The sequence below is a fragment of the Pan paniscus genome, chromosome X (assembly GCF_029289425.2).
Source record: "Pan paniscus chromosome X, NHGRI_mPanPan1-v2.0_pri, whole genome shotgun sequence".
Lineage (NCBI taxonomy): Eukaryota > Metazoa > Chordata > Mammalia > Primates > Hominidae > Pan > Pan paniscus.
Window position 1 is genome coordinate 78,193,071 of NC_073272.2, and position 12,014 is coordinate 78,205,084.

A 12,014-nucleotide genomic window follows, 5' to 3' on the forward strand; every position below is an offset into this window, starting at 1 on the left:
TCTCTTTTCCCTCCTCTTCTCTCCTGCCTGTCTCTGATGCATAGAAGGCATTCCATAAATGCTTGTTGAGTGAGTAAAGTAATGATTAATTTAATAAATTAAAATCTTTTCTAGGGTACTAGCACTCATGTCTAGTGAATCAATATTATTAAGGTGGTTAATAGAGTAAAGGTCGTTCATACTGAGAAGCAGTGTGGTATGTTGGATGACACTCCAGCTTTGGAATGAGACAGATCAGAGTTTGTTTTTAGAATCCATCAATTCCTAGCAGTGTGACCTCTGGCAAGTAACCTCACTTCAGTGGACTTCAATCATTTGATTTGTACAATGGGGCTAACAATATCTACTTTGCAGACAGTTGAAAAGACCTAAATGGCCCAACACAATATCTGGCAAAGAGCAAGTGCTCACTAAATGGAAATTTTTATTAGTCTCATTAGCTGGTATGTTTCAGTTTAGTATATTTGTTGCCATCACATAACTTAGCATTTGGCTATCTATGCTAGCTGTGTAACGCCTGCTAATTTTTTTGTTCTTGACCACATTTAAACCTCTCATGTTATACTTTAAATACTGTCCACAGTACCTGACTGAATGGTAGCCACAGACTTGATTTTTAACTCTTGGGTTAGAATTGTGGATCACGGTGAAAAGAGAGCAAAGGATTTAAAAACAATAGGTAGGGGTACACTGAGCTTTGTTAAGTGACTTTCCTTTCTCTGGTCCTCAGCTCATTAATCTGTAAAATTAAGACAAGAGCTTATTGAGCCTTTTTCAACATACAGCATCTGTGATTCTGTGATTAGATAATTATTCCTGTTTGTAAAATAAAGAATTGTACTCTAATTAAATAAGCCTCTGTAGCCAGATAGAAAAATGTAGAGTCCAGGTAGGTTGACCAACCGTCTCAGTCTGTCTAGCACTGTCCCAGTTTTGGTGCAGAAAGCCCTATGTCCCATGACTCCTCTCAGTCCCAGGGAAACCAAGCACAGTTGATCTTCCTAGGTCCAGGGTAATTTGACCAATAAGAGGCATTTTTTCTTTATGGTTGCTTAAAGTTTTTTTTTCTCTCTTTAATTCCACATTGACAAATAGTGTTTGGTTTTAGGAATAAAGATGAGCAACTGAGTAGGAGAAAATGCAAGAAGAGCCTGTATATAGTATACAAATAAGCCCCTTTCTCTGATAATAAAATGTCATCGAATCAGTCACTATGTCAAACTTTTTATGTATAAGACACTGTGTTACACTTAACTGTCCAGGGTAGGGATGTAGATCATTCTGTTCCTTCACCCAAGCTAAGTATGTATGTGTGTGGGTGGAAGGGGGGGAATACAGGACATGTACCTAGGGAAAGAACCCCCACGTATCACAAAGCAATTGTAGTGCCGAAGTACATTTGACTGTTCAGGAAAGGAAGGGAAGGCCAGTGAGGACTAGGAGAGGTGGAATTTAAGGCTGCAGAGGATTTGGATGGGTTATGGAAGTGGCTAGGTAGACAGTCCAAGTGGTGGTGCTGCTATGTAATGTACAGGTCCTGTAGATAACTGTTCTGGACTCCCAACTCTCATTAAAAACACCTTGGAATCTGAAAGAGGTCTGAGACATTAGGTATACAAACGAAAAATTTCCAAGAAATGAAAAAGGGAGTTTGGTGGGTGATGACAGGGTTAGCAGTAGAATAAGAGAACCAGGGAAGTGGAAGTACTACCAAAGCATAGGACATGGAACTATTAGCCAAACTCTTTAGAAGTTTTTGTTTTGAGTTTTCCCCTCAGTTTTAGGGGAAAACTTAAGGGACCCACTTAGGTCTCTGCTGCCATAATTTTGTTTGGCTCTTACCACTGCATTAGGGAGGTTGGCATGCTGTAGGGGAAAGGGCAAAGGCTTTGTAGGCCAAACAGGTCTTCATCACTTACTAGCTGTGCGGCTTTGGGCAAGTGAATTAGCCTTGCTTGGATTCTGTTTGCTCATTGCTAAAACAGGAGCAAACTACTTCACTGGATTGTTCTGAGGAGTAATGAGATGATTAATGTGTGTTAAATGTCTGACATTGTAGCTGAACATATTAGTGGTCCAGTGAATGGTAAGCCCCTTCCCTATTACCTTCTAGGGTTATAATCATTTATTTGATATTTTGTCTACATTTGTCTAAATGAGGGAAAGAGTCCGCTTTTAGCAGCCTCAATGAGAGAGGCTCCTAAGGGAAAGCTGAAAACACAGAGGAAAAGCATTAGGTTCCGCTTAGACCACTCCTCACACCTCACCTGGAGATTCTACCTCTCAGCACCCCAACCCTCCTCTAAACCCTCTTCAACCTCCTCCCAATCTCCCCCAAACCCTCTTCTCAATCTTACCTCTACCTTTCCCCTAATCCCTCCATACCTCACTTACTTTCAGCCCTAACCATTCCCTACTCTCACTTTCAGCCCTAACCATTCCCTACTCTCTCCATCTTACCCTCTACATCATTTCTCCATCATCTGCAGACCTATCACTACACCCGGAATGTTTAGGAGCCTCCCTAAACATTGAACATTTTCTAATTCCCTCTCTCCCTCCCAATGTACTGGTTCGTTATCTCTTCCTCTAGCTAAGCCAAGAAATAACTCAAACACAAGTAGAAATTGCTAATATTTATTGATTCTTTTAAGAAATATCACTTACAAACTTATTTTCTTTATGTAAAAGATGTTGCCATTTTTGTGACATAGAAAATATTGATAAGAAAAAAATCAAGTCAGTTTAACAGCTATGCTTTTTCATTATTAGTTTCTAATATCTATTCTCATGTGTATTGTTAGTATAATTGTAATTAAAACAGTTCCACAGGATGCAGAGTTCTGAGATAGAGGCATGCAGAGTTAGTGAAAAAAAAAAAAGCAGCTCAAAGTCATCAGGTTCAGTCTATCATCTAAGAGGCAGAGTCGTTGTACAGGTAGCCTTAGTTCATAGCAAGAGGTTCAGTAGAAGATTCAGGGAGCAGCAAATGCTGATGACAGCTGAGGTAACAGAAGACAGGTTGCCAGGAACAGTCACTAGGACAGAGGATCTACCCAGAAATTATTTCATCACGATTTCTTCTATTCCACCTGTGCCTGAAGCAATTGTAGTGACAATAACGTGATAGAAAGGACACAGTGCGGGTACTCCATTCTATGTTTGGGTCATGTGTCTCAAGCCAATGGATTCCAATAATCAGAGGGTATCGTGGTGCATGAATAATGTCAAACTGGAGCTCTTCAACATGGTTTCCAATTTGAACTTGGACAGGTGATGTTTCCTTAGTTATGGGTCCATTAATAAGTGGATGGCCGTCGACAGTTTCCAGCATCAGAGGGAAGATATTACTGCGGATGGGCAGCTTCTCTCGAAGAACCACAGTATGATCAATGCTGTTTCTGTAGGAGCCTGAATCTACCATTGCTTGCTCAAAGAATTGTCGTCTTCCCAGTTGAATTTCAACAGTAAGCCATAGTGTATGAGACATGGATATTGGAAGAGAGGGGGACGCATATTTGTAGATTGGCCCACCTGGGGTCCCCCTTACTGGCAGGCCTGGATGTTTCCCGCCTGCAGGGCCTGATGAGGCTTGACAGGGCAATCTCTGGCAAAATGACCAGGATAACCACAGTAGAGGCATAAGTGGCCTTTGTGCCAACGGACCCATTCAGCTTCACTGATGTGTGGGCAGTTGATTGCAGCCTGCATAGGTTGGTTTTCAGCTGGTGGACTCTCAGGTCCATCTCCCTCTGCAGAGGAACTTTTCCCTAATGGATTGGGATCAGGCTTCTCTTCCAGGCTGATGCACTGAGTGATGAGATCAGATAGGTTGGTGGCTGGGCTTGTGTGAGACAGTTCATCTCATATAGAACTGGCAAGACCTTCTTGAAATTGGATCCAGAGAGTGCTTTCATCCCAGTTCAGCTCTTGAGCAATGAGGTGGAAGTGGGTTGCTACATGACCCTCCCCTTGGCAGAGTTGATGGATGCACTGGTTGGCATCTTTCATGTTTTCTGGATTATCAAAAGTATCCTGGAGCACAGGTATGAAACTTTCACATTGCTCCAGTAAGGGGCTTTGGATATCCAGTAAGAGCTGGAACCACCATCCTGCCCTACCTGAGAAGCAATTGCCAACAAAGCTCACCAGGGCTGCTTCAGTGGGATACAGGTGCCCTCTGACTCTCATGTAACTATATAGCTGAACCAGGAACTCAGGAAGCTTCTGGGAATCTCCACTGAAGGTTAAAGTGTATTGCAGGGGGAAATCTGTAGCCTCTAACCCAATAGGGGCCTGTGGAAACTCTGAAGCTGCTGATGTCTCCACAACTATTAGACCCTCCAGGGACTCCTGGGCTGCTGAGAGTTCTAGGAATTCCTGGGCATTTGAAGGCTCCAGAGGCTCCTGGAGAGGTGGAAGCTCAAGGAACTCTAGCTGTGCTGCCGTTTCCTGGTATTCTGGTGCCTCCTGGGGCTTCTCAATATTTGGGGGCTCCTGGGATTCTGAATTCTTGGGCTCTTGGGCTATTGTGGCATCCTGGGTGTTTGCAGGCCCCTGGCCCTCCAAGACTGTTGGGATCTCATGGGCCATTGGACGTTTCTGGGACTCCTGGGTTGCTGGAGGCGCCAGGGACTCTGGGGCTGCTGGGGCCTCCTGGAGTTCCCAGGCTGCTGGGGGTTCCCAGGGTAGAAGATCCTGTGGCTCTGGTGGCTTCTGGGGTTCCTTGGACTCTGGGGTCTTTTGGGCCTCCCAGGCTGCTGGGGGATTCATGTGCTCTGGGAGCTTCTGGGGCTCCTTGGCCTCTGAGGACTTTCGGAGTAGATCATCCTCCTTGGCTGCTTGGGACTTCTGAAGCTCTGGGATCTGGGCCCGGAGAGCAGCATTTTCTTCCATCAGCCACTGCACTTGAGCCTGCCGAACTTCATTCTCCAATTTCAGAACAATATAGGAGGCTGCTAAGTCCTCCACCATCTTTTGAGGAAATGGGTATGATTTGACAATTTGCTACCAAGAGAGATTGGGTGGGTGTTTGTGAGATCTTTCCTGAAAGCTGCTTACAGGCAGATGTCAGGCTCAGTGAGTTTTCCAAGGGGTGGTATTTGGTCCCCGCCAAGGCTGATTATCAAGAGGTCACTGGGAGCCTCCGGAGCTCGGCAAGAAGGAGCCTCCGGAGCTCAGTAAGGGGAAGTGTCAGATACACTGCGAAGAGAGTGGGAGCTGAGGATCAGAAACTGTGGAAAGCACACATTCAGCATAAATCAAAACAAAATCTGCCCAACAATGCTGGGTTTCTTTTACCATAGGCTTATGTTCATGAGCTGGGGTATATATGCTGGATCTGACTCCACGACATTTTAAGAACAGCATCTGTCCCAAACTGCGCATGTCATTTTGCATTTATCCTTTGAAACTTAACATTATATCAAAAGCAACTTTTTAATATTATTTTCTGTTTTATATAGTCTTTAATCTTGAATATCTGCCTAATATCCCAATGTAACATTTGGATTTTAACAGCTGCTTTCAGTGACTAAATCAAATGTTTGAGCAATGTGGGAATTTTAGGCTCTGTGGTGGGCCAGCCCAAGAGATATTTTTGGGTGACTAGGGTGGTAGGAAGTAGGAGGGAGCTCTTTCTGACACCTCAGAAATCATACCACATAAGTAACCACACAAGACCAGCCTCAGGAGAAAACAAGCAAAAGTCGACTAAATATATATATATATATATATATATATATATATATATATATATATATGCCCTCAGAAGACACATGCATATTATTTATAAAATGCCTCAAAATAGTTAAGAAAATAATCTTTATAAATGTACGTTACCATTCAGAGACTTAGTCCAGGAGCTTGGCTGTCTGTGTACCCATCGCTGAGGAGGGAAATGTGTAAATGGCTGTGGAGGCTTGCCTTTTCTGCACACACTGAACTCAAGCAAACACACCCACTCCCAGAACACATTCCAACTCTCCTCTGTAACATAGCTTTTTAAAGTGTGGAAGAGTTTTTTGACAGTACCTCACAGTTCAGAGCTGCAAGGAAAGTAGGATGCTGTGCTGATGTGAAGCAGCTTCATGTACTCAGTCCTTGGTTACTTTAATGAATATTTGGCCAGGAAGTTGTGAGTAATACCACTGCCCTTGTGAAAAGTTGCAAACATTTTTGAATGACCACAGTGGTTTGGGATGTGATTTTTTATGTCTGTCTCATGTAACCTACTCTTACTCTGTCCAAATTGGGCCATTTGTTTACTTCTCACTCAGGGAACAGCCTGCAAACCCTCAGCCCCTTCCCTTGCTTACTACCTATTCAGTCCCTAGGGTTTTTCCTTGCAATATTTTCTTGGAAAATTTGCCACGGACAGATCTAGAAAAGGTATAAAAGGGTACAAATGTCAGGGAGACCAATTGTGTTGGTGGGTACTTATAGCAGTCTTACAGAGTCCCTGGCTCTTTCTGAATGTCCTGGACCAAGGATCTCATGCTTCCCTGAACTGATCAGGTGCTCCAGGTAGCACTCAGGACATTCACTAAAGACTGGCCTCTTGGGAAGTAACCCTGCTCAGAATCTCACTTTCTCTTCTCATGCCAGATCACAGTTATGCCTTGGGTATGGGCTATGTGACCATTTTAGGCAAGGCTTAGGGGCAACTATTTTTATCCAAGTAAGGAGTGGGGTTGAGGTTTGCATTTGGCCATTTCAAATCACGCATCATGTCAACCACAGTCCCATGTCTCCTTTACAAATGGTCAGTTCTGCATTAGTCAGCATAATGGGATAAACCCTAGTGATGGAATAGGCCCAAAACATAGCAAATTGACAGACTGGGCTACCTGAATCTGAATGCAGAAGCTTTGAAAGTAAAAACAAAATCTTTTGCAAATCGAGTTTATTCTTTCCTTACCTTTCAAAGTTTTATTTTTCTAGAAACACCACACATATAAAAATACCACCATCATCAGGGATGATGTGATCTATTTATGTGAAGTTTTCAGATAACTGAAGCCTTCCTGCCCTCCAAGAAGCCAAAACACACAGTTAACATTTATTTTATCCAGAAAGAAAAGAGAACTTCCAACACCTGAATTTGTAACGGGCTTAGTTAGGGAACAACTATTAATTGAAACTCTTTCCTAATGTTTAGCAATTTCTGTAACAATGAGTTTGAAGATTCAATACTGGACATCAAGTTGAAATTTAATAAAGAGTATTTCAATTTAAAAAAATCAGAGAAATATTTATAGCATATGTTATACCTCTTTGTCCATTCTTAAGAAATGATTTTGCATATAATTTCATCCAGTTTTAATGGTTTGGATTCATACTTACACAAACCAGCTAGTTTACCCTGTTGTAACACAGTGTTGCCCTCTGAAAGCTACTGAGAGGTATAAAGTGGTCTGTCTTCAAATTAAAAACTTCCAAATTGCTATGTTTTGCGACTTCTTGTATTTTCTTTTCCTTTATATTTTTATACTCTTTTGCAATCAAGTTGTAACATAGCCCTTCATGTTATACCTATATGCCTGTCTATACTTACCCTATACAAATTTGGCAAATTACTTCATCCTTCTGATAGTTAGAATCTAAACCTTAGTTTATGAAACTGTAAAATGAAGTTATTAATATTATTTGACTTTATAGGGTTGTCAAAAATTCAGTGAAATAATGTGTGAAAAAAGGCTTAGCACAGTGTCTGGCAGCTAATAACACCCAATAAAGGTTAATAATAATAATAATAATAAGCTGTAGCAGCAGTAATCTCATTTTAATTTATTCTTTTTAATCACCTGTGAATTGGGAAACTGAATAGGTAAACATGCTAGAGTTGTGTAGAGGCTGAGAAAGGGGTCTCATACCAAGAAATCTACAGTGCATCGATTTTACAGCATTGGTTTTTCACCACTTGGGAACTTTTATCTATTCTTCCTTGCTGGGATATAGATGGTTTAGTTTCCAGATAGTACTCTAGAATCAGGACTGGAGGCACCTGAGCAGGAAGATTAGAAGATTAAAATTGGAATTGTGAAGCAGCCAAGATAGATGTTTAAAAAGTTCATGGACTAAAGCACTGAAAAGTGTCTTGCCTACAGGAATATTTATTCAGTGTATAAACACAGAAACCTTTCCTTCCCCAGCCCCCTACACTAAACAGCAAAGACCGAATTCACCGTCCTTAAGTACAAGTTCAAACTGCCTAAGCATAGAGAATTATTCTTTTCTGGGTGGAAAAGGGAGCTACACAGACTTTTGTCAAAACGCCTAAAGTGGTTTCAGCATCCTGAATTAGTTAAGTGAGAACAGGAAAGTAAGAATAAGAAAGTAATCACATCCAAATTTTCATCATGTTTCCCCTACACTGTAATTCTTCTTCATACATTTACAATATGATGGAATGTATGGATCCTTTAGAACGGTCATGAAAATATTTTAAGTAAATGAGATTTTGTTAACTATGCAAATGAATATTTCAGGGAGAAAAGAGACAAATATGCTCATTTAACAGATATAAAAAGACTACACACTAATAAGAAATATTCAGGCTCAGTTATGTTAATAAGCTACATATGCTGATTGTTAGCTTAGGGAGAAAAGGAAAGAAAAGGTTGAATGCAATGCAGTTCTACTTTGTACATTCCACTGGCTCATTCGTCAGCAAATATACAAACTAAATGTTTTAGGTCTCTCCCAGGGTCTTCCTCCCCTAAGCTGGCTGGGCTGCATCTTTAAGCAACTCCAGCTTCTGTCCCTCCTTTTCCCACTCTGAAAAACAGTCAATGGGACAGTTTACCCTACAGGTCTCTGGCGCAAGGCCCAGTCACCCCTTGGGGGCAGTCCCATCCTGGTGTGTGTTTTATTTAACATATTATTCCTATGGTTACATTATAGCTTGCAACACTTTCTTAAATTTAACCTATAATGTGATTAGTACAGATTGAAACTTTTCATTGTCAACAACACCCCATAATATAGCACTGGGGCAGCAGGAGTTCCCAATTTCTCTGGAAGTTAGAAGGCTGACCAAAAATTCTCTTTACTCATAAGGCCAGGACCCAGAGGACCTAGTAATGGTATGGAAACAGAGTCTATCCCACACAGGAGTCAAAATTTGTCACTCATCTCCCTTTACAAAATTTACAACCTTCTCACTTTATTTCTTATCCCATACTTGGGAGGCTTTTCCGCTTGATCAGCTGTCACACTGGGAAAGTAAGGCCCTACTGAAATACTAACTCGTAAGACTTTAAAAAATCTTTCTTGGGGGTGTGTGCATTTTCATAGGATATTTTGAAAGACTGCAATCCATTCAAGACTCTTCTGTTAGGAGAGATACCCTTGGTCAGAGATATCATTTTGGTGTCCTTCAGATTACACCTTGTCAGTGGCCTTATATTTGATTTCCTTATAAAGTTGACCCAATATGGCCCCTAGTGTTAGCAGCAGATATGCTTAATGATTTTAATGCTCTGATTTCACTAAATCCTTGTGAAGGCACCAGGGTGCCTTAGTTTCCTCACCAGGGCTGAGGAAACTGCCATCACAGCCTAACCACGGAATGCGGGACTTTGCTATAACCCCACTTCTGGGGATGCACTTATTGTAGAGATCTGTCCTTCTCCTCTACTTCCTGGACCTCTTACTCTCTGAGGCCTACCAATGCTGGCTCACCCACAAGTCAGACTAAGTTTAAGCTGATGGTACCAGCAAAGCAGGAGAGATGGGGAAAGACAAGATGGAGGGAGAAGCGGGGAGATGAGGGGCTACAGATGGAGAGACGGAGAAAGGGAGAGAGAAAAAAAGAGGGAGGGATATGGGGAGAAAGAGAGGGTAGGGGAGAAGGCGAGGAGAAGGAAAGATAATATCAGGAAATCTAGAAAGGAGCTTAAAACCTCAGCATAGGTACATTTTGGTCAGTGAAAGATAAAATTTAATTTTATAGTTTAGCATTTTAAAAATTAGATAAAATAATGAAGCATTATCTTTTAAGTGCTTAAGCTTACCTCTACAGGTCTTAATTAGTCCATAGTGGGTGATATGGTCTTTAAAGGTTTGCAGACTGCTGAAGGAGTGATGGTAGAGCCTCAGTGGGACTGAAGAGGACAGTAAGAGTATAGAAGTAGAAGATGTAGGAGTGACTGTGGTGCTGAGGAGAAAGAATACCAAAATTGGCCATTTTTCTGTGTGCTACAAATACGATATCAGTTGTTAAAGTGCTTTAAAAATGTGCTAATGGAAAGAACTCAAGCTTTGAAGTAAGGCAGGACTAGTTTCAATTCCCACCTCTGCTGTTTGCTAGTTGTATGGTCTTGTCCAAGTTGCTTAAATTCTCTGAAACTCATTTTCCTCACTTGGAAAATAGGAGATAACAATGGGTAATTACTGAGTTGCTGCGAGGATTAGAAATAATGTTAGTATTTAATAATAGGCATTTTCTGAGTTGTAGCTTATGATAAAAATCATATTGACATTGGAAAAAATTGTCATTGATGTTCATGTCAGCTTATCTAGTGCATTCAAGCAAAATTCTTCTCAATTTTTTCCATATAAACTCAACATAATATGATTGCTCCAATATGTAGATGCTCCTTATCTTATGACTTACAATAGGGTTATGTCCTGGTAAAGCCATTGTAAGTTGAAAATATCATAAGTTGAAAATGCATTTAACATACCTAATCTACGGAACATCATAACTTTGCCTAGCCTATCTCAAATGTGCTCATAATACTTACATTAGTCTACAGTTGGGCAAAATCATCTAATACAAAGCCTGTTTTATAACAAAGTGTTGAATATCTCATGTAATTTATTGAATATTGCACTGAAAGTGAAAAGCAGAATGATTGTGTGAGTATAGGAAGTACGGTTTCTACTGAATGCATATTGCTTTTGTATCATTGTAAAGTCAAAAAATCGTGTGTTGAACCATCATGAATCAGGGACTATCTGTATTTTGCTTTCCATAATGTCAATCTACATTTCTTCTTTCTCACTTTCTTTCTTCAAATATTTATTGAGTATTCAGGTGGTTAAAGTCACTGTGCTGTGGTTGTCTATATGCACGTGTGGGTGTATGTATGTGTGAGGGGGTGTGATGTATGTGTTTGTGATGCGTATGCTGAGTGAGGAATACAAAGATGAATGCTCTTGGAGCTTTTTCTCAAGGAGTTTACAGGCCAGTGGAACAGGAAAAATATGTACTTTCCTATTAATATGCAGAAATCTCTCAGTGCTAAATGTTATGTGAGAGATAAAGATAAAGTCCTCCAAAGGTAGAAAACTTGTGGATGTGGTGGGGTGTGGTAGAGAGGAGTGAGGGGTGAAATTTTGGAAAGCTTAATAGAAGAGGTGGTTTTTGAGTTGAGCTTTTGAATTTGAATTTGAATTTGAGAGAAGGGTAAGATTTGATCATCCCAGTATGAGGGTGAATTTAGAATGGATGAAGAAAAAAAAGCAACTCTGCTACTGTAAAGATACCTGAAAATGTGGAAGCGACTTTGGAACTGTGTAACAGGCAGAGGTTGGAATAGTTTGGAAGGCTCAGAAGAAGATAGGAAAATGTAGGAATGTTTGGAATTTCCTAGAGACTTGGAGGGCTCAGAAGACAGGAAGATTTGGGAAAGTTTGGAACTTCCTAGAGACTTGCTGAATGGCTTTGACCAAAATGCTGACAGTGATATGGACACTAAAGTCCAGGCTGTGGTGGTCTTAGATGGAGATGAGGAACTTTTTGGGAACTAAAGGTGACGCTTGTTATGTTTTAGCAAACAAACTGGTGGAATTTTGCCCCTGCCCTAGAGATCTGTGAAACTTTGAACTTGAGAGAGAGAATTTAGGGTGTCTGGTAGAAGAAATTTCTAAGCGGCAAAGCATTCAAGAGGAAGTAGAGCATAAAAGTTTGGAAAATTTGCAGCCTGGTGATGCAATAGAAAAGAAAAACCAATTTTTCTGGGAAGAAATTCAAGCCTGCTGCATAAATTTGCATAAGTAACAAGGAG

At 40.9% G+C, this 12,014-nt stretch overlaps 1 protein-coding gene across 1 annotated transcript; it reads right to left on the reverse strand.

Moving 5' to 3' along the window:
• Nucleotides 1-3,546: 3,546 nt before the first annotated feature.
• Nucleotides 3,547-4,974, reverse strand: RTL3 (retrotransposon Gag like 3). Its single transcript, XM_034950402.2, is given in 1 exon segment — nt 3,547-4,974. A coding segment is annotated over 1 exon segment (1,428 nt).
• Between the last annotated feature and the right edge of the window lie 7,040 nt (nt 4,975-12,014).